Source organism: Sphaerodactylus townsendi, linkage group LG03 (genome assembly GCF_021028975.2).
Source record: "Sphaerodactylus townsendi isolate TG3544 linkage group LG03, MPM_Stown_v2.3, whole genome shotgun sequence".
In the NCBI taxonomy this organism is placed as follows: Eukaryota; Metazoa; Chordata; class Lepidosauria; order Squamata; family Sphaerodactylidae; genus Sphaerodactylus; species Sphaerodactylus townsendi.
Genome location: NC_059427.1, coordinates 45,215,772 through 45,238,882, shown reverse-complemented (window position 1 = coordinate 45,238,882; position 23,111 = coordinate 45,215,772). Strand labels below are relative to the sequence as shown.

Sequence of the window (23,111 nt, the reverse complement as noted above, 5' to 3'; positions counted from 1 at the left end):
ACTAGGAATTCTTCTTTCCCTAGAAATGTATTCCTCTCTTTGGCTAGAGTAGGCTTCTTGTTCCTCCAAAAATCTTTCCCTGCCAACCCCACAAGTCTATACACAGACACTGGCCTATTATGCACAATGTGCTTGCTGCATGATAGAAGCGAATGTCCATTACAGCAAGATTTCTTATACAGACCTGTTTCCTCAAGCTCTGCTTTCACTTTACATTCTTTCCATGGCAAGCTGACCACTTTTAGCACAACTTTTAATTGGCTTTGCCGCCAGAGTGGGGTAATTTGCCAGTGAGCACAGTTTTGTCCCAGAAATCTTCTCTCCACCCACAGCCAGCCTTCCCTCTCTCTCTTGTGCCATTTGGCACATCTTTCCCGTCACCTCTTCCCATGTTGCCATGCTGCCAGTAACAGAAAAGAACCTCACTCACACAACACCAACCACTAGTTCTCTTGATATTTTGAGATATCGATAGAGAGAGGCCTTGGAAATAATAAACCTCTTTTCTCCAGTGGCAGCAGCACCAGCAGCAGGATGTGTGGTGGGAAGGGGAAAGGAAGAGAATATCTGTTCTAGAATAGCCCCCTTCTTTAACAGCCTGTGGTCCAAGGAGATGCTTTGCCTCTTTCATTTGTGTGTGTGTGTGGGGGGGGGGGGGTTATGAGATCTGTGCCTTTAAGAATAATGAGATCTGTGCCTTTAAGAATCACTTGATGGGTGGAGTTAAGAGAACCAGATTTGACAAGCTCTCTCCCTTTTCAGGGAAAGAGGGGAGTGCCTCCTCAAGTGTAAACACAGAAACATGAGGAAAGCCCTCTGCAAGCCCACTGGCAAAGAAAAGTCCCGAGGTCTGAGTTTCATGAGTAATGAGCCGCTAAACCATCTGAACCATCCAGTTGCAAGAATTCTGCCCCAATAATCTGCCAGCAGCTCAGACTGAGTTCTAAACTCAATCCACTCCTAGCATGTCTCTCTCACACAGACTCTGTGAGAAATTAACCCTTCACAATCGGGTTTTTTCTGCCTCTACATGCTCCACACTTTGAAGTAGCATTATATAGAATGGAGTTTTTACACCCTGTTTTCCTTAGGTCTGTTACAGAGGCATTGGGGTGAATGATCATGTTTGTATGCAATTTGTTGCCTGTTCTATGAGGATCTTAGGTGGCATACATGGTTCTCTTTGGTTCCCTACAGCAGCCTTATAAGGTAAGTCTAACCCAAGGTCAACCAATGAGATTTTTATTATTGGGGTGTTCCATGCTTATCATTGCAAGAGGTTTTCAAGGCGAATAAGAAACAGAGGTGGTTTGCCATTGCCTTTCTTTGCAGTGGCTTCCTTGGTGGTCTCTCTTCCAAGTACTGACACTGTTTAGCTTCCTAGATCTGACAAAATTAGGCTATACCACTCTGAATTTCCTCTTTTACCATGCAATATATACGCTTGCAAAAGCTCAAGGGAAGCTCCACAATTTGTCCATCTCTTTCTGAAAGAGTTTGTCAATTTCAGATATACAAAATGAAACGATACTGACAATAAAGATATAACTGCAGAACCAACTGGGCAGTCCTAAGCAAGATTACTCTCTTCTAAGTCTGTAGAAGCTGATGGACTTGGAAGCATGTAACTGTGTTTAGGATTGTGTTGCAAATGTGTCATGCCGCTATTATGTTGAGTAGGACTTTTGTGTCCTCCTTGTATTGCTGTTCACGCTACTATATAGTACAATAGCAGCTGTGAGCACCCAGCATAATATGGGTAAACAAATGGCTGATGCATAGTGAGTCCCTGAGTCTGAGTTGCTTTTTTTTCTTGTTGATTTATTTCTATACCATTAAAACCTTCTTCCCTATTTCAGTAATATTCTTAATGGCCTTTTGCTTTTATCAGTGTTAGTGCTGGCTGTTCTTACTCTTTGTATGTACAAGCTCTAGTTATGAGCAATGAAAATAAATGGGGTGATTTTTCTTCACATGCTAACTATTTAAATTCTGCCCTCGCTGTTTTCTCCAGTTATGGCCAGTTTTCTTGTAAATGTGGATATATTGTATTGTCGAAGACTTTCTTGGTCAGACTCACCTGGTCTGGAAAACCCACAACAGCCTGTGGATACATTGGTGTAGAATTACACTGGCATAGTCAAAGTAGATTTATAAAGCATCCAGTGTAGGTTTATAAAACATTTTTGTTATGCACTAAATTGTCATGCTCTAAGGGAAGATTAATATTTTGCAATGCACAATTTTGGCAATAATGAGGTGGAACAAGAGGCGCCTTAGTTTAGACTCGAGTCTGGAATGACAGCACAGTTGTGTAGCTGCAGGGAAGCAAAAATATCTCTATTCAAAGCTAAAGAAGAGTGTTCAGTTTCTAGTTAATTTGTTCATTTTTTCCACTCAGGGATATTCTAGAAGACATTAGCTGCTTAATAAGCACATCCGTTGCAGTTGTTATGAAATAACATCACCAACATGGCAGGAGAAAGTGTCCTCTTACTATTGGTAAATGTGCTAATATTCCCTGTGGAGAAGTAAATGGGTGTCAGGAAAAGACTTGTTTGTTAGGATGAGGATGTGAACTATTCAATCAAATATCAAACTCACATAGAAGCAGCGATCAAGAGGAGTTGATCCTATCTTTCTGCAATGGATTTTGTTTCCTCCCTATTTTGGCTTCTACATTAGCCTCTATGTCAACCATTTAAGGAGTCTGAATAATATGGGACAGCTGTAAAAAAAATAGGGAATCCTCAGAAATCATCCCTCCCTGTCCTTGTGTGAGCAGAAGATCTCTTGCAAACAGCCATTTTGAGGAGCCTGCTGTGGGACCTCCAACGTTCTCCCTTCGTGGACAGCATTGGTTGTAATCTGCTTACTAAATATTATAAAGCTTCATCAACTTTCTTCCACATTGTATCTGTTGGTCACCTTTATTCTCAATTAAGACAACAGGAATGTGAAGCAAAGATTATCCATTTCTTACAGAAACTCCCTCTTGTTACCTGTCAGCATTTGATATTCGGTGAGATACTACTGCCTCTGGACTTTGTTGTGTTCATGTAAAACATTTTTGCTGCCTTTCTGACCAACCTAGGGTTTTCAAGGCAGCAAACAATCAGAACAGTGTTTAAATATACATTCAGTAAAACGTATAAACACATAGACAGGCAGACACATAAGCAAGAAGGGCCAACAAGAGTTAGTGAGAGAATGCCAAACAGAACAAAATATATTATTTAGTATTAGTAGTTTCTAGCATCCTTGCAGTTCCGTTTTGAGTTAATGGAAGTTTCCAAAACCATCTTCATAGGCAGCCCCACTTAAAGTGCTTTGCAGTAATCAGTCCTGGAAGTGGATAGAGCACAGATAACTGTGGCCCTGCAAGGAAGGGCTGCAACTGGTGAACCAGTCAAGAGTTGATTACAGACATTATATACTACAAAATAAATGTAAATGTGTATTGGCTCTAACAGCACCTCTAGACTCCAAACTTGTCCCTTCTGGGAATATGGCCAGGGTGGTTTGAACATCCATCAACATCCATCAACAGGACTATCATTTTATGTGGAGTGTGTTTTGGGTTTTTTGGACCATTATAATCTCCAAATATGTTGACCACCTCTAGTGATATTGCAGAGAAAGAGAAGTAAGGTTATCTGCCATTCTAGAAGTAGAGCTTTGTTGCTCTGTGACCAAAGTACTCACTGAAGGCTTATGCTAGCCTGTTGAAAAGTCTTTCTCCTTGTATCAAGCCTCAGCTGCTGATGCAGTGAACAAACTGAAGTGTTTAGGTGAACGAGATGAAGCACTCCTCTGTCTTATTCATTTAGGCCTTGATAATGTTTTAACAAAAGTTGATGGTTTAGGGCAGTGATGCTCAGGGCTTGAGAGCCACATGTGGCTCTTTGACATGCCACTTGTGGCTCTTCACCAGTGTGGCATCTGTTTACCAGTGTGCCATCTGTTCAGGAAAGTGGGCAAGGCTCTTGTCCCATGGGACTTGTATGGTAGCAGAGTGTATTGCAAATGGCCAAAGACCACTACAATCCTGGACTAGAAAGTAATACATGTGTAACGGATGTGCCCACACTGAAGGGCTGGTGTGTGTGAAAGGCCTACTGAAAGAGGCCTTAGTAACAGCCAGAGTTAAGGCAGCAGGCTCCATGATACTAGAGAACCCACCTGATTGGTCAAGCAGAGGCACAGTTGCTATGGCCAGGGTTAGGGAGACCAAAGTGCTGGCAGTATAAATATACAGTGCAATGCCTGTCAGTTTTTAGTCAGAGAAGATTGGGAGAGAGACAGAGTTTTGACAGAGAGCGGTCTGTCAGATCTGTATTGTAGGATTCTGTCTCAGCAGTGTTGGCTGGCAAGTCCAGTTACTCTACAAGCTGAGGAGGCTTGTTTAGAGAAAGGAGGCCCTGGGTTTGGTGCAGAGAGACGCGCCAGCCAGTGGCTTGACGGTAAAACACTGTCCAGACCTAGAGTCTGTCCTACCCCTGTGTAACACCAGTCTAAGAAAGGCCCAATCCAGAGGCAATGAAGCCAATTTGGGATTATTGTGAGAGAGGGAGGCTTTGTATGCCAGAATCTCACAGTGCATAGACTGTGTGTGTATGCGTATATGTGTGTGTGTGTGTATTTAGTGGGTTGTGGATCTGAAAAGACTAGTGTCTGTCTGTAAAGGAACGTAGTGATTAAAAAGTATAAGCTTTCCTGAAGAGACATCTGCGTGTGTTTGTGTGTGTGTGAAACCTAAGTAACATCTGAAACTCTGTAATTTTTAAGCGTAAAGAATCTCTCTGAAACCATCAAGCATTAGTACCTCTCTGAACCAGTTTAAGAAGCCTTTCTTTTGTTTTCAAAGTAAATTTCATTCGTTATGTTCAAGTTACCCTCATTCCAGTCTGCGATTGTGTGTGAGAGTTCCTATCTGTGAGACTAGAATCCTAGCCAATTTTGAGTTCCCTCCATTTTTGTATATGGGACTCTGAAGGACATTCCCCTCAGACCAAGAGTGAATGTGAGGTGGGATCCTTTAACACATTGGAGGCTAGCAGCAGTCTGGGATTCCTAGTGTGTTTTTAAGTTAATGGTGGCAGCAGAGAAAAAAGAAGATCCCTGAACACTAATCTGGGATATTTTGGGTGGCAAAGGAAACCTACTGGCCAGTTTAGGGGGTTCTTTGATTGTAGGCCACACATCCCGTTATAACATGGAATGCAAATATTAATCTCCCAAAAATGATAAATGCAAAAAACTAGTGAAAAGGAATGGGGTTAAAATTCCCAAGCTCAGCAAAAGTAAGACCAACATCAACAGTGGGACTTGTGGTGGTTTCCACTTTGGAGCAGCTGTTGCTGGAGTAATGGGTAAGCTGTGAGCTTCCCTTAGCTGCAAGCCTGAAGTCAGGCATGGAAGTAAATGGGGCTCTTTTGGTTAATGGCATTGCGAATGTGGCTGTCTGGGAGTTGCTGAGTGCCAGTGCTTTAGAGAAATAATGGCCTAGACACAGAGCAGCATTTCTGTGGCAAAGTTTGCTGCCTTCAGGGTATGACTTTCTCACCTACCCTCTCTTGCTGCAGCTCTTAATGCTTCCCCAAATGTCATTCCAAGGTGGGGGGAGCAGAATTTTGAGGGACATTTTGAGGGACATTTTGCATTCCAGCAGGAGAGTGAAGATGAGAACGTCACACTTTATAGGTAAAAAGCCACCCTAGGAAACGCTCGACTGGATTGAAGCCAATTAATTCTGTATGCAGTGATTTCAGTGAGGACTAGATCATTTTAGAGAATGTGCTCCTTGCCCTTTTGCTAATATTACCAACTAGGTCACTTACAATGGTGTAAAAATACACTTCAAAGAATGGCACTCTTTAAAAAAAGTGTGTTGAAGTGGCTGCTTTCAACCTTTGAAGCGTTGCTGAAGGTCCTGTTTGGAAAAGGCTGCCAGAAGTCCCCATCGCAGCATGCAGAAAGTCCTGCTGCTGTCAGTAATCTTTCTAGAGGCTGCTGTGAGCTCAGTAGATACATATATCCTACAGCAGAAGTAGTTGCTAAACTGCCTCAGCAGTTGACAAAGAGGGTAACAGTCCGCAAGAGAGACTTCCTTAATTTCTTTAGCCTTCTTTTCAGCTGAACAGTCAAGATAAGGTCCCCTGCTTAAGGGCTCCCTTTCAAGGTAGCTTTCAGGGCTAAACAGCTTCACAAGTAAAACAGCATTAAGTGCTTTTAGATATTAGACCATACATCTTGGCTATCGAAATCAATAGAGGTCTACAGTTTAAGTTTTGCTTCTGTGGTTTCTTTTTCATTTCCGCAGTGCTTAATGGGTTATACTTTAAAAAGAAGAAGAACAAGGCTAGTGGTAGCAGTGTCCTTTCCAGACTCCTGAGGGCTTGTGAGGTATATAGCTGGCAGAGTGAAGTAAACTGTGAAAGTCACTTCTCAGAGCTGCAGCTGGAGCTTTATCCTCCTTTCCCTTTTTTGTTTGTCAGCTGTTTTCTCTCTGTGTTGTTGGAGACGGGACAGTCTCTGTGCTAACTTCTACCTTTCCAAACGGAGGGAAAGCCATGCATTTAACATTATTGGTATATTGGTGTTGCACGGGGTGTTGCATCATTATGCAATTAAATTATTTATCCTTGAGTGACCATGGGCACTGTTGATTATTCACTTCATAAAAATAGGTAGATTGATACTTCTGATTGAATCTCATCCTGTTACTGGAGTCAAGTTTCCTCTGCCCAGCTGCTGCTTAATATGGCACCCCAAATTGCAAAAGAAAATATTAATGGTTAATCATTGCAGTGGTTTCACTGTGTGGAGTTGCCCGAAACTAGGCAGGGGCAGATCTTACCTAACAGAAAGGGTTGTGTTTGTGAAAATATATATGACTTCTTATCAAGGAGACTTAGCCCAATTTTGTTAGCATCTGTGGGCTATTGGCTTTGTAAGGCCTGTTTCGTCCCATGTAAGAGTAAAAAGGCTACTCAGTTTTCCTGGGTCTCTGACATGGCCAGACTCTCCTTTCTCTGCTTCCAGGTTCTGAACTTTCTTCTACCACCACAGACCATAAGCCAATGGGAAATTTCATCCTGAGTGGTCTGAACCCAAGTCTGTCTGTTGCTGTGGTTAGAGACTCAGGGTCTACTGTTTTTCTTGCCTTAGCTCAAGGGCACTCACTCTGTATGTTGTGGAGAGCCACGTTTACAATTATCATCAATCCAAAGGCGTACACATCCTTTGCAAGAGCAACAAACTGAGCGAGGATTAAAATACTGGGAATAAACCTGACATTCTCTTTCCTGCCACCCACATATCCTAAATGGTGTTAAAAATACGATAGGTTATTGATTCTTGGAGTTCAACATGCAGAAATGATCCATTCACTGGTTTCTTCCTCCCTGCTGTTTCAGCAATATGTGCTCCATATGGAGTAAAGAGTTGTAGAATGGTTTAATTCTTCTTCCTCGCGTTCAAGGATATTTATCAACTTCTTCTGGGTCATCCTTGTCTTCCTGTCCTGGAGAAAGACTATCAGTGCAAACCTGAGGAGTGCGTGTGAAACTGCACCAGAGGCAGAGGCACTTGCGCCAATGAAAAGGCATTTACTCTGGGGAAAAGGCACTTACACCGCTGGTGGGGAGCCATGCGTCCGTGCAGTGCCCAAGTTCCAGTGCAGCTGCATCAGTTCTCCTCCAGTGCAAGAGTCGGCACAAAGGAGGGCATTCCCAGGGGCGGCCTGACTTTAGTATGCTTCCTGACCCCTTTGGGATATGAACCCCCCCCCCCATTTTGCTAGTGCAGACGTATGCTGGCAAAAGCAGTGTTGCAGCCCATTGAGCTGCATAGGTCATTTTCACAGGGGAAGGGGCAGTGTTGCCTTCAGCTTCCTGTCTGTAGTGCAGCAAGCCTCTTTGGAGGCAGTACAGCTGGGCCATGGCTGCCCTGTCCCTGGCAGGGCGCAACTTCCCCCCTCAGGATTGTACTGCCCAACATTCTTTGCTTTGCTCTCTAATACTTTGTTTCCTAGTTGCAGCTCTTTGGATGAGATGTGAGATGTGAGCTAGTAATACTTTTCTCTTTCCCAGGCCAGAGCCATCAACTTTTCTATGTCACTGTGCATTTCTCTGTGCTCAAGAAGTGACTTGTTTCCCTCTGTCTTTGCTAACCAGTATGGAGTCCCTTATGGCCTCTGAGCTTGAACAAAGTGCAACCCCAATGATAGTTCACTTTGATAGTTCGCTTTTACAGCAACCAAGGAAATATTGTATTGTCGAAGGCTTTCACGGCCGGAATCACATGGGTGCTGTGTGGTTTCCGGGCTGTATGGCCGTGTTCTAGCAGCATTCTCTCCTGACGTTTCGCCTTCATCTCTGAAGATGAGATCCTCTGAAGATGCCAGCCACAGATGCAGGCGAAACGTCAGGAGAGAATGCTGCTAGAACACGGCCATACAGCCCGGAAACCACACAGCACCCAAGGAAATATTATTAGTTAATACTTAATGCAACATCTGAACTCAGCAAGCAAAGGCAATCCAGTGATCTGAATTGCAAGATGGAATTAAGGAGCCCTGATAAATATTCCAAGGGACTCAAGCCATAATGGACAAATAACTCCCTACGATTCCTTCTTTATACAGCCTTACAACCTTAAATGGCCAGAGGGAAACATTTGAAAGGGTAGAAACAAAGGGAAATGGCAAAATCACAGCTTTAGAAATATCTCAGACATTCACATGTAATCGCCATTTGTCATTTGCATGGTAGGTTTGGTTATTTATAAGCAGTTCTGTGTATTAGTAATGCATCCCTTTCCACTTAATTATATTCCTAAATTCCTACCCCATAATTTGCAGCCTTATTATGCTATCATGAGTATTGTGGCAAAATTCCCTTTGGCTCTAATAGACGTAAAACCAGTTTATAAAATTATTTCTGGCTTCTTAATTCTCACTTAATCAAAATTATCTGCATCTTTGGCATAAGGAATGCTTAGTGGGGTTTTTTTTAAGAAAACATAAATGGAAGGATGCTGTTAAAATACATTTTAGTTGAATTTGGTCTCTTATTTTTAAAAAAGCATTATTTTCATTTTTGAATATAAAATGCAAGTTGACTGACAAAAACAACTGTTTTAGGTTCGATTTGGCTTCTTCCCCAATCTTACAATACATAATTGGCTAAGGGTTCGAACGTCTGATGAGGGCCCAGCAAACCATTCCCACACCTCACCCACCCACCTCCCAGCAACGCCAGGTTACAGAGGACCCGGCTAACCCCCCCCATCCCCCAGCAACGCCAGACCCATGGAGGGTCCGGCAAAGCACCCCCTTGCCCTTCAACCCCAAACAAAGCCCTTCCCTCTCACCCCCTCCCACCCCAACCATCTAAATTCCACTTTCCCCCACCCCTAGCCATACCTTTTAGCCCTCCTGAAGCCTCACTTGCGACCTTCCTGCCACCCCAATACTAATCTTCCAACCTGCCCCCATCCTCATACTTACCTTGCAACTCTCCTGCCATTCCGAGCCACACCTTCCAACCCTCCCTCCCTCCATCTCATACCTATCTGTTCTACCCTCCCCAAGCCTCCCCTTGCCACCCTGCCCCACCAGAACCCTCACCTTTCTGCCCTCCCCCACCCTCTTCCAATCTGCCACCCCAAGTCTCCCCTTTCAACCCTCCCGTCACCCAAGCCACTCTGTTCCATCCTCCTCCCCAACCCTCACCTTGCCACCCTCCCCACACCCCAAACCACTCCTCTCCACCCTCCCCCTAGCCTTTCCTTCCTACCCCATCACAACTCTTCCATCCATGAGCCACAGACCTGGAACCAGGTGAGTGTCATGCCACAAGCAAGGGTGGGGTGGAGGCCACTACAGCTCCAGTAAAGCCCACTGTGGGGGGAGATGCTTCCTCTTTGACCCTTTCCTAGGACTCATTGCATCCCCCCCTCCCCAGAATTGGCTTTGCTGCTAGTCTGTCTATATTCTGTGTTAAACATTGCTTTCATCTTTATCCATACTATGATGGATGTGTTTTCCTTTTTGGAAAAAAATAATCTTAGATACCAGATTTTTGGCTGCAGTTAAATCTTACGTAAAAGCTAGGCTGGGCTCCACTAGCATTTCAAGTGACACTAAACCAGAATGCAGTAGGTAAATGACTTGTTTGTTTGGCCACAGAATCATAGAGCAACCCAAAGTAGTGCCAGGTTTTTGGAGACTACTTTCTAGTGTGAGATTTACAACAGAAAGTTTGGAGTTATAAGCTATGCTAACTTGGAATGATTCTAGTATTCTCCTGTGTTAATGGCCTTGAAGAAATGCAGCGCATAGCAAATCAAGTGTGTACTTTATCTGTACATTACTTGGCCCAAAACTTTCTGAATGTCTCTTTCATTCTGAGCATGATAGAGAAACTGAATGTTAAGAACTAGCTGTCAGCTTGGGAAAATCTGTCTATCTGTTTTATTACCATTTTATCCTTTGTCTGAAGGTCTTCATAGTTCTATTTTCTGCATTTTATCCTTGCATCAGTGCTGAGAGAGATCAGTTTTGATTATCATCCATCAAGCTTCATAGCAGTGTGGGAAGTTGAACTGAGGTCTTCCAGTTCTACACAGTACTTTAATAGTTGCACTTTGCTGGCTCCTGTGTAATATTGTCTAATGACTTCGTTGTCTCGGGGCCTTCTTTTAATTTTTGTCTTTTTCCTCCTCACACTGCCTCTCCTACCACAATTGCTTCTGCCTACTCTACCCCACACCAAAGCGTTGTGGAAAGGTATGGTGACTGTTGTTTTCCTCAGAAAGAATTAGCTCACCGGACCATTTCTGCGTTACGCATGACTGTGATTCTGATCCTGAAGCTGTGGTTGTGTTAAAATGATTGGTCTTGCATTTTGTATGTCTGTCAAATTGAGTTTGAGAAAAAGGCTTAAATTGGTTGGCACAGGATCTTCAGGTTTTGTGGTTATATCCTAAAATGGACTTGACACCAGTGCATGAAATTATCCTTTCATCAATAGCTACTGTGTAAACATCAAAATATATACAAATAGTAGTCATAATTAGCTCTTCAACCCCAGCACTGTATTACCACTAATACAATGTTCTCAGGTTTCAAATACTTCACATACATTTTTCTATCTACACAAAAGCTATCTATACAACATGCAGCTATCTATACAACAGTCCCATAGGGCAGAGTAGCATTATTCTTATGTTACAGATTAGTGGGAAAGGAAGAGCTAATGCTGAGACGCAGTAGCGTGTTTGAAACTAGAAAGTAAGGTAATGGATGAGATAAAATTTTAAATAATGACTTTCTGAATCACATCACATTTTGTTTGCCACTGTTCAACACCAAGACCTGCACCACACTGGATAACATGGTTAGAATGTAAAAGAATCTGGAATTGACACAACAATTAAATGTTAAAATGCAAAGCTTTGTTTGCTTCAACCATCACTGCTCTCAGCAGAAATGATGAGGTCCTCAGTAACGTTTACGCTTGTTTCCAATTCTACATACTCCAGAAAAGAAGCCTTTCAAGCCAGTCAAGTATCGGAGCTAAAGCAGAGATGAATTTCTGCAGCATGACAATCTAGTCTCCCATTCAAGAGGCAGGTCACCTACCCATGTTGAATCCAGTGTTGTTCCCAAAAGCTCTTTAGTAGTTCTGGGTTATATAGAGGGTTGCCGAAATTGGGGAGGGAGACAGGAAGATCCATTGTTGTTGTAGAGCTGTTGCTCACGATCCTTAGAATCCAGAATGTGCAAAACTCATTCTCTTCAAAAACATGTTTGAAAAGATTTTTTTCTGAGGGATAAAATTTTTTCTTTGGGATTCACTGAGTAAAAGCAGTATCAGGAATTAATTTGTAATTATCAATACATTTTGATAGGAGTTCAAAGATATACTTCAAGGCTGCTTTTTTCCTTTTAGACTGTTTCTGACACTCTGAACTGAATGTGGGCAATATTATATGATTGACTGAGTACAGTGCCTTTTGTTTGATATGCTGTGGCATGCTAAATCTGAATCTAGAGAGATAGTAAAGCATGCAGATGACCTAATCAGCATGGCTCCAAAAGACATTGGATTAACAATTAGTAATAGAAGTAGTTCCATAAAAGACTTCACATGAAATTGGTTTTAATTGCCCTAGCTATAGTTAACATGATCATCTTGACCACTCTACTAACCATGGTTAGAGTTCCTCAAACCATGGTCTGAAACTAAGAGTTGAAGGTGGTTTATTAATCACAGTTAATCTTCTCTGATCAGGGGGCTTGCAGTGGGCTCTCCTATTTACATGCAAAGAGGTACTCCCTCCTGGGTGTGCATTTTTTCTGCAGAGAACACTCCTGGCCTGGTTCTCTTAACTCCACCCATCGACTTATTCTTAAAGGCACAGATCTTACAGGGCCTTATTCTTATTCTTAAAGGCACAGATCTCATTGCTCTCAGTAGTGAAGATTGCTGTCTTCATTTTTAAACTAAACTTTTACCAATTTTACTGTTCCAAACATAATTCCGTCTCCCAAATGAAAGAGCAAAGCAATTCCCTGGACCACACACTGCCAAAGAAGGGAGCTTTGTGCTATAGTTAATATTTCCCTTCCCCATCCCCTTCCTGGTGATGCTGCTGCTGCTGAAGGACAGAGGTTTATTATTTCTACGCACTCTCTGTCGATATCTCGATATATTATTAGAATGCTGAGGTTGGTTTGTTTTGGCTAAGCCTCTGGGAGTGAGCTTCTTTTTTTCACTTGAAGGAGCTGGCAACATGGAAGGGGGGCGAGGGGGAATGTGTGCATGGCGGTGGGAAGGAGCACCACCATGGTTGGCTGTGGGAAGGGAGGCTGGCTTGGCAGGAAGCCAAGGCTGGCTTGACGGGAAGGAGCACTGCCAAGACTGGCTGTGGGTGGAAGAACGATGTCCGGGGCAAAGTTGTGCTCTCTGGCACATCTGTCCGCTCTGGTGGACTTGCTTGCCACAGAGAAAATGAGAAGTGAAAGCAGGGCATGAAGAAATCTTGCTGCAACAGACATTCACCCCCACCAGATAGCAAACACATTGTGCATAATTGGCCATGTAGTCCTGGCTTGTTCCCTGATCCTATCCTTGCTGCAGTTTGATACTGGTGTTTGTTTATGCAAGACAGGGCTTGAACTATTGTTTGTGAGTCAAAATCTGGCTTCCCACATAAAGTATAGTTAAAATAAACCATAGCTTCATATTATACCACAGTTCAGCACAACAGCCCCACTACTGCAGTAATGTTAGCAAATGCCAGTATCCCTTGCTGCAGATTTGACCTTGTGTTATATCACAACAGTGTGTGCTCACTATTGCTGTTATTTCACAAAAAAAAGCTGTTTCCCAGATTTACTTCAGCAGTGCCTAAACTCCATTGTTCATAAATAACCAGAGGCTGACAGAATGATTATGTGGACCAGCATGCAGGGAGATAGGCTTGTTCATGGAAATTTTATCAGAGCCTGTGTTAAACTGCAAGCATATGGGCAGGGCTGCTGTTTGTGATTAAGTGCTATACAGTGCATGTAATGCTATAGATACTTTCTGAAATACGTTATGACGAAAGGTAGCTGAGCACTGCTTCTCTATCTGTCATCAGGACAGCCTGTTTATATCATTATCATACTCTCAGCATGACTAACTTTGTAATAGCTTTTTCTAGGTGCATGAATAATATCATTCATGTCAACACTACATGAAATTTCAAACTGTTATGCTGAATGATGTAATTTAGCTGTTCTCGAGGAAGTGTCACACAATTTACTGTGTGTGAGTGAACTCTGTTGGGATATTTTTGAGCCTGCAATGCAAAAATTATTTTGTTGTACTGATCTTTCTGGAATGCACAAAAATTCTGTCACAAATCTTCCAGCATGCTTGGTCATCTTTCCTCCTCAGTTAATTTGCACTTCCTGTGGTATATTTGTCTTTTGTGTTAGACCTGTAAGAAATTATTTACCTGTAATTGTATGTATAAGTTGTGTGAAGAACAGCTCAATGTTTTATGAATTCATAATTCAAGCCAACCCCCTTGGCTCTTTTTTTTCTGATGAAAGTACTAATATGAAGTCTTTTTTTTTCAGAGCAGCAGGGAAGAAACTTGAATATTGAAAGTTAGTATATCAGTTAGAAAACCAAGAATACCTGGTTTCCTTGCCCCTCCATTTTTCCTTTACTAGGAGTGTTCATAAGAACATAAGAACAAGCCAGCTGGATCAGACCAGAGTCCATCTAGTCCAGCTCTCTGCTACTCGCAGTGGCCCACCAAGTGCCTTTGGGAGCTCACATGCAGGATGTGAAAGGAACGGCCTTCTGCGTTCCTAAACCCAGTCCTGGTTTACGGGAGGGAGGGAAGGAATTCACGTGGCGAGAAGATAGATTTTTCTCCAGATTTGAGGGTCCCTCTAAGGTTGCAGAAAAATCTTAACTCTCTAATACAAGGATTTGGGGGGCTTAAACATCCCAAAACACAATGCTGCTGCAATCAAGGAGAGGAAGAGGACAGGGAGAACTGTTCTGGAGACACTGCTACTGAGAGAAATCTTCCCCTTACAAACGCCGCTTCTCCCCACATTCTTGTTGGTTAGAAGCCGGCAGGAAAGTTTTGAAAGGGCAGCTGAGCCAGCGGCTTCTCTCCCACTCCTGACACTCAATAGTTGCTGGCTTAGCAGTCCTTTTTAAAACTTTCCCATCAGCTTCAAACCTTCCAAACTGTGGAGAGAAGCAATGCTGGAGGTGGTGGTGGGGAGAATTGAAATCATTAGTAAGCAGGGCTTGATTTAAATTGAGGTTTTCTACATAAAGACTCATTCTTGCTGGTATCCTGTTAATATGCACAACCAGATAAAGGTTTCATATTTATTATAATGCCTGCCTTACCCATAGGTAGAAGAACTTTATAAAATATTCCCAAACTAGGGCTCATTCCGCATATGCAGAATAATGCACTTTCAAACTGCTTTCAGTGCTCTTTGAAGCTGTGCAGAATAGCAAAATCCACTTGCAAACAGTTGTGAAAGTGGTTTGAAAACGCATTATCTTGCATGTGCGGAAGGGGCCTATATCTCTTTTATGACCTGCTGCCATTATAGGGAGAGAATAATGGGATAAGCCTCAGGTTATATATGCAGAGATCCCAGAACTTGTAGAATATTCTGTTCAAACAGTTTCCTGTTCATTTTTACTGCTTGTCCCTCCCTGCTCACATTTAGCTCCTTGTGCAGATCTATTCTACTCCAAATAATCATCGATTTATTGAACTTCTTAAAGCATAGCACTTAAGAGGTAGGGGGTTGATTCTGTGTGGATAGATTTACAAAGGCACAATGGGATTAAAGTCTTTTTCTCTATTTGCTTATTTTATAACATTTTTACTGTGAGGAAGAAGCATGTTATTTCTGCAGACACAAATTCACATTTTTGAAAACTGGAAAATCAAGCATGTGTAATTATATTTTCTGGGTGGAAAAACTACCCAAAATAATCTTACGGAAACTTCTGGAATTGCATGACACTGTGAATGGATTAATGGAATTTACCAAAAAAATAAACATTGCATGAATGTATAGTCTCATGCTACATAATTAAAAATTAATTCTTATTTCATGATGAATAGATTTTGGAGTATAATATGTCTTAAATAGAAAACTAGTTAAACCATCAATAGTTTTTTTCCCTTCAAACCCCTTTTATTTTGACCAAGGCTCAGTTTGAAACAAAACTTTGACCAATTTTAATTTTTTTTTTCAAAAAATGTTTCATTTTTATGTCCTGAAAGTATTGGAAGATGCTTTGCTTTCTCCCATCTTCCGCACTGCACCAGCAGTCCCACAGGCTGAGTCCAGGGGAAAGTTTTAAAACAAGCTGAGCTGGTGACCACAGAGCTTCGGGAGCAGGCAAGGTTTCTTCTCATACCAGCCTCTGTAGCTGTTGGCTCAGCTGCCCTTTTAAAGCCATTCCCTCTGACGTCTATGGGGAAAACAAAGTTTTAAAAAAGGGAATGGTGGGCTCCACATGAGGGAGGGAGAAATTAGATGTCTCATGTGAATTGTTGCAGGTTCCCACTTGTCCCTACTGTTTCTGAAAGAGCATGTTCCCTGAGTCAGACCTTCACAGTGGATACTCTACAGTTCGGTTTGTTGTGTGCTCTTTGCTTAAATACAGTCATTTTGTAAACAGCCTTGTTTTTATAGCAAAAAAAAGATTTTTTTTTTTTAAGGCTCAGAAAGCTTTCTTTGGAGCCACAATGCTAACAATATGTTGTTCCTGGTACTTTTTTTTTCAAGTTTATTCTGCAATCCTGTTATTTTCCAAAATGGCCCTTGATTATTATTGCCTTCTTAGGTAAACTACAGTTCCATTTCACTTCTGAGGCTAGGGTAATCAGAGAGTGGAGGGGCATTGCTGATATTTGATAGCATATATAAAGTTGGAAGATGAACAAGTGAATAAGCCTGAGATGCTGTTGTTAGGTCCAGTGTTGGTCACTGGTGTTGTTAGGTCCAGTGTTAGTTCTGTCAGAGTGAATATGGGAACAGAGTTGGCATCTTGGTTTGTTGCAAGCTGTGATGGACCAGCTGATTCAAAGAGGGGGAGGTATCTCTGAGAGGGAAAGTTCTGGGAGTTTTTGGATTTGGATTCCTGTGAGTTTACATTATATCCCTTAACTGAGTATATTAAACATATACTCTGAGGGAATTTCAGTTAGAGTGTGGATCTGACTTAAAATATGCTGAGTGTCAGTGTGTGCTGAGAACAGAGGATAAATAGAAGAACTGGGAGTTTTATTTAGTTGTCAAGACTGAAGATGGAATAGTAGGTGAGACTTTCCTCAGGTGACCATAAAGAGAAGGGAATGGAATATATCTTCTGAGTGTAGAAGAAAAATTCCTAAGCTAGTTAGAATGAGAATTATACACACAGGTGGAGTCCCAGTCTGGCGTATCAGTATTCTACTATTGTTACCTCAGAAGGGAGATTTATGTGAAATGGGTAGCTAACAGTGTCAAGGCTGTATTCGTACTATGTGCAAGGGTACCAGTCTGTTATAATCCAAAGCCAACGTGAATCCATTAGCCGGTAATATCTAACTGTACCATCTTAAAGTAAAGAACCTCTCATAACATCTAACCAACTGAAGAAATTTATAAAGTTTGATTAAGAACTGTGCCCGTGCTGAAAATGATGTTTGTATGTAGTTAATTCCTGCATGATTTTCATCCATTCAAATATCTCCTGATCTCATCCAGTTTGTTCAGTATAAACTTTTGTTTGTTGAATTTGCCTCAATTCTCTAGACCCTTGAAAAGCATGATTTGCAATAGATAGAAAAGGTTCCCTTCACCTTTCTGGAGATCCTAAGCTGAGCAGATAAGCTTTAAAGATCTCATGCACTACCATCTAAGCACCTCAATCATTAGGAAAAGGCAGGAAAACCTGATGAGCATAGTTAGGAAGCTGCCTGAGCCTGCTACAAATATTTAGGAGGGTGGAGGGTTGGTGACACGGGCCCTTGTCCCAAAATGAAAGACAAGGATTGTTTTCTGGGATAGGTTGTCCATGTTATGAAGGGAACTGTTGTGGGTGAGAAGTAGTTTAAGGTTTGGAGGCTGTCTGTGGACAAGAAAATGTTCGCCTTACCAACACCTGTGAAATAAGAGTACCATTGTCCATCATACCATGTTTCCCCGAAACTAAGACAGGGTCTTATATTAATTTTTGCTCCCAAAGATACGTTAGGGCTTATTTTCAGCGGATGTCTTGTTTTTTCCCCATGTTTTTTCCCCCACATGACCAGATCATCTGCGCCGGGGAATCTGTAACTAGGGCTTATTTTTGAAGTAGGGTTTATATTTCAAGCATTCTCCAAAAATCCTGAAAAAGCACACTAGGACTTATTTTCAGGGTAGGTCTTATTTTCAGAGAAACAGGGTAGGTTGTCAGTGTCAGTGATGAGTTGAACCAGTGCGAGCTGAGATCTGAATGTGACCACCCATCATATTCTGTTGTTTCATTGGGCCCTGCCTTGTAGTAGGTTATCCCTTAGTATCAATCTGACATTACTGATCTATTTCCTTATTACATCAGGTAGGAACTTCAATTCCCCCCCCCCCCCCCCCCCCGCAAAAAAAAAATTGTTGTAGATTCTGCAAGTGAGAATCTCTGTCTATGGGATTGGAACAGATGCGGCTGTAGTGTGCAGCTTAGCTGTAAAAAATCTTACTGACCTCTAAGGTGCGGCTGGACACAAATCTAGCTGTTCTACTGCAGAGAAACACGGCTACCCTCTGAAACTAGCTTTATAAAATTAAAATGCCTATGAAAGTAATATTTGAGTTAGGTTGTCACCACTAATAGACAGAAAGATTAAGTGCTGAAAATGAAATATTGTACTAGTCTTAATGGATCAGTGAAACTTCATAAACAGGGTGAGAAATTGTTCACAGACAATAGGAAATTTCACATGAAGCAAGTCTTTAGCTACAAATATGCAGTTCTGAAATACTCAGTAATGCACAAGATTGGTCTCTTCTTTTCTGGTTGATGGTTGTTGACATCATACCAGCTGAATATGCAGCCAAGTTCTTATATATTTTTTTAAAAAATGCTTTGTTTATTTAAAACACAACCTTTTAATTGAAAGAACAGTAGCCATATGAAGTGTGTGTGTGTGTGTGTCTTTTTTTTTCTTGGACCAGCTTGCCTTTGTAAAGTTTTTGAATGCCACTTTCTTTCCTAAATCATCTGTTTGCTCATGCTTGTGTTTTAAGATCAAGCATTTAGCTTTAAGTGACTATTTCTAGATAGCAGACACATTGCAGCTTAAAACAGTACACTGAGCCACTGTTTTCTAATAGTTCACTTCTGAGTAAAACTGAGATTTTGAGTGTTTGATCCTGTCTTAATGTAACAACTTTTGCCGATTGCCTTCTTTTCCTGCTTTTATAAGTTTTTTCTATCAAGAGACATTTGGTTTTTTAATTAAGTAAAACAGCCTTTTCTAATGCTTCATTTCAGTTATAGTAATATGCTGATCATACTGCTGTTTTTACCCCACAAAGAGCACTTAGCAATATTGTGAACATAAGAAATCTGAGCAGCATTAACAGCTAAACCTTAGCTGAGATAAGCAGCTCCCTGTCTCTGAAACAGGGGTCTCCTTGGTCCAGTGACATTATTCCTAGTAAGTGCACTTTTATTAATAGTTGAGCTATTATAATTTTCATCAGTTAAAGTGATTTTAGTTGGCTAATGCATGTAGCCTTGTGGATAAGTGTAATCTGTGTAGCAAAAGTTTGTGCACACTTTGTATTTCAGCTTCCAGTACTTTGTGTGATTATTTAAGCTGTGCTTCATGACTGCCTTTTTCTTCCTCTAATAATCTGTCATTAGGCAGTGTGAAGAATGAAATGGCAAGATTATGTTAAAAGTCTGTCGTGGAGAAATGCTTTATTAAATTGAGGATTACTAGATTAGCTATCTAATATTTTGTTGCTTGTTTTAATGCGTGCTGCGCAATTGAATCACGTAGTAGGAATTAAAGACCACTAAGGAACACATTCCTTCTGGGGTTATGCACTGTGGTAATGTTCATGTGCTCATTTGATGTGATTCGGTCTGGCACAGTTATGTTGGATGCTTGTGTAACCTTTGTTGGAAGAACTGAGATAGTACGCCAACAATGACGTTAGAAACCTGGAAACTGGCTTGTAACACCGAAGTTGCAAAATGTCAGCTCACTGATGTGCTTTTTCAACAGTCAACAGCACACATCTAGAAACATAGCAGGGGATAAAACACTGTGCAGTTGGATTTTGCGTACAAGCCCGTGAGTAAATTAGGACCTGAATAGACCTGGACCACTGGTTTGCCTTACAGCCCAATCCAAAGTAGGGGTGGTAGAATGGCAGCAGCGCTGCCTTCAAAGGGGCAGTCGGCGGCAGGGGCTTTGGGGGAGAAGGAGAAAACGGCTTCTCTCCCAGAGAAAACCAATGCTGCTTTTTTGCCACTTGTTTTGGTAGCGTACGTCTATGCTACAAAAAAAGAGCATTCCCTGGCCAAAACTACACAGGCTAAAGTCGGCTCCATCCCCAGGAATGCCCCATTGATACCAGGCAGACCTATTATCTAATGGGGGGAGGGATATTTTTGCTGTGATCAACCAACGATAACCTTGATATCATGTACAGCCCAGCCTCATGGAGTGGAGCAAGGGTAAGATGAATGCCAATCTTAATTCAAGGGTTTGATATCAAGAGGGTTTGCCTGACATATGGCATCATGCTTCTCTCTCCTGAATTAAGATTGCAGAGCTCCAGACAGTGACCTATCTGAGGGCACAGCCGTGCACATCTGGTGAACAGCAGCTCAGCTTTAGGATTTCACACCTGGCTCCAGTATTGCAATGAACTTGCCCATGTCCACACCCTAATCTCATCAACAAACTTGCTGTATTGCCCTGCACCCTTTCCCCCCCTAACATTAACTGTCCAACCATTAATGGTTGTCAAGTTTCCTGAGGAGCTTTTGTTTGTTTGTTTGTTTTAATTCCATCACAACAGTTCGAGCTCATCACGTTTTGGAATGTCCCTGCCCCAAACTCATCAAGATTTGATATATTTGTGTCACTTTTATTCTGGTAACTCCAAAGATAAATCAGTTTATCTGTACAATTCTGTATCCATGGTTGTCCATTTTTGAGCTTCATTAATAGAATTAATGTTTCTATTTCTGCATCATTCTGTGGTTTTATTTCCTAGTCAGATTTTTAATCTCTTTTAATAACTTGGTTCATGTAATTTTTTGCCTGATTTGCTCATTTTGAAGCATTTTTTCATTTTATAAATGGCTAATTGTGAGTCAATGAGAGCTTGAGGTAGATTTGGCTGAGTTAGTATGACTAGGCCAAAGTCACTCAGTGAGGTTCATGGCTCAGAGGGGATTTGCCCAGTCATTGTTCATCACTCTTACCAATATGTTCTATAACTCAGTGTTCAAGGGAGAAGATAAAAAACTCTAGGTTTTGATTTTGTGAAGGGGGGCCTTCACTGTTGTCTCGGAGCTGCTCCAGGTATGCTGGGTGAGCCTTAACCTCTGGGATCCACTCCAGGCATGGTAGAGGCAGGGGCCTTCAATGGGTTCTTGATGGAAGAGGGATGGGATCCCCCCCTTCTATGTGTGTGCTTGTGTGTGTGTGTGTTGCTGTGAATGCTTGGAAAGATTATTGGTTTATCTCATTCAAGCATTCTTTATTCAATTATGTACTTGGTTGTTTGATCTGCAGCTGCCTTTACTAATCCAGATTTGGGATAGCCAAAGGGTCCCATTCTGGCTGCATAACTCCATCATACACCATAGATCTCTTGCATTATTTTGCTTTCTGTTAGTACCATCTCACCATCATAGTTCATTGCGTTTGTTTCTCTGCTGCATTAATCAAGATGGCTTGCCTGGGGTCCCATGTAATAATGAAATTCAGTGTTAAAGTATGTATACAATATCTCTTTACGTATCAACCTCTGAGAAATAGGGGGTTGTCAAATTCCCCCCAACAGTCTTTAAAATCAGGACAGGATGTGCTTCACTAAACCTAAGTAAGTGGCCTTGATTTTTTGTAATTACTGGCTGAACTTCAGTGTACAGGCAGCCAGAAGATTTCAGTGGTTCCTTCTGACCTTTAACTATGCGAATTCTGCCCTGTTTTAATCTGTCTTTGTTCATAGCATAGCTAAAATAAGATTAAGATTGAAAGCAAAAAAAAACCCCTTTTGATCTTCACAAAGACTGTTAGTGACTCACAGCTCTTCACGGAAGCATCAATTTCTGCTAAATTCAGCTTTTAAGACATATTTTCTGTACTTTTTTTCCTTACAGCAACCGTTTGCCAGATGTGAAAATGGCCAAGAAAAAATCAAGAGATTGTAGGAGCAGCTCAACACAACCCAGGAGTAAGCGAAGAAAGGAGTAGCAAAACAAATGTAAATATCCCATTCTCTTGAAACTTTGCTCAATGCTCTTGATGTGGTGCCATGGAAATCACCAAAATATCCTGACTTCCTCCAAAGTTTGGCAATAAACCTTCCTGTCTTAAACACATTTACTTGGAAGTAAATTCTGTTAACAGCACTTGTAAGTAAATAAACTTCATAGATTTCAGCTGTTTATCTGTAACTGCTTCAAGTCCTGAAACAAAGTTATATCTGTATTGACTAGACACTTTTCATTAAAGATACCATCTTACAATATTGGTGGCTTTTAGTGTTAAGAATGCATACTGGTTTGCTAAGTCATCATCTGTTTCCCCAGCTCCTTACCATCCCCTTCTGTGTCATATTAACAGGGGTGGTTTGGGATGGTTGAACTCTGCAACACTTGTGAATGGACCATGATTGTCTTGCTTGTGGAGAAGACAGATGTAATTTGTAAGCAGCTGCAAAATGCCTGATTTAAAATAGTTTATTTTGTATGGTGGTAAATGGAAACTTTGAAGTCCTTAGGAAAAGCTTGGAATAAATAGAAGTTCCAAACTATTTGCTTCCATCTTCTTTGTTGCAACTTCTCCTTGGGGTTTGGGGGTTCAAAGTTTGTTCTGTATGGTAAAGACACAAGGGTATTGGAAGCCTGCTCCGAATTGTTTGAATTAGCAACAGAACAGCAGAAGATAGAGCAAAATGATGCTCATTGGGGCAAAAAACTGTACACTGATGAAGTCTAAGCTGGCAATAGCAGAACATGGAAAAAAAACCCTTGGGGTGGATAGCTCACTGGCGTTAACTCGTTTTATTATAAATGCCATGCTAAATAACATGCCAAATTCCATGCTAAAGGTAATAAAAAAGAGATTGAAAACAAAGCTGTTGATACAACATTGCCCAGAGTGGCCTTATTTGAATATGGATACAGTTCTAGTTGCCATATCTCACAAATGATAATGAAGACCTCAAGAGTGCTGAAAAAGGTAGCCAAAATGATCATGGGATTGCAGTAGCTTTCCTAAAAGGTAAGGTTGAAGAATTTGGGTCTTTTTAGATTAGAAACCAAGTGACTAAGGATTGATGT

At 41.5% G+C, this 23,111-nt stretch overlaps 1 protein-coding gene across 2 annotated transcripts in view; it reads left to right on the top strand.

Moving 5' to 3' along the window:
• The window catches only part of RAD18 (RAD18 E3 ubiquitin protein ligase), a 143,928-nt gene extending 121,346 nt beyond the window's left edge, over nucleotides 1-22,582 (top strand). For both annotated transcript variants that reach the window (XM_048491403.1, XM_048491402.1), the window contains one exon: nucleotides 21,927-22,582. In XM_048491403.1, coding sequence (XP_048347360.1) covers nucleotides 21,927-22,020 — 94 coding nt within the window. In that variant the 3' untranslated portion in view covers nucleotides 22,021-22,582. The remainder of the gene's footprint in view (nucleotides 1-21,926) is intronic.
• The last annotated feature ends 529 nt before the right edge of the window (nucleotides 22,583-23,111 follow it).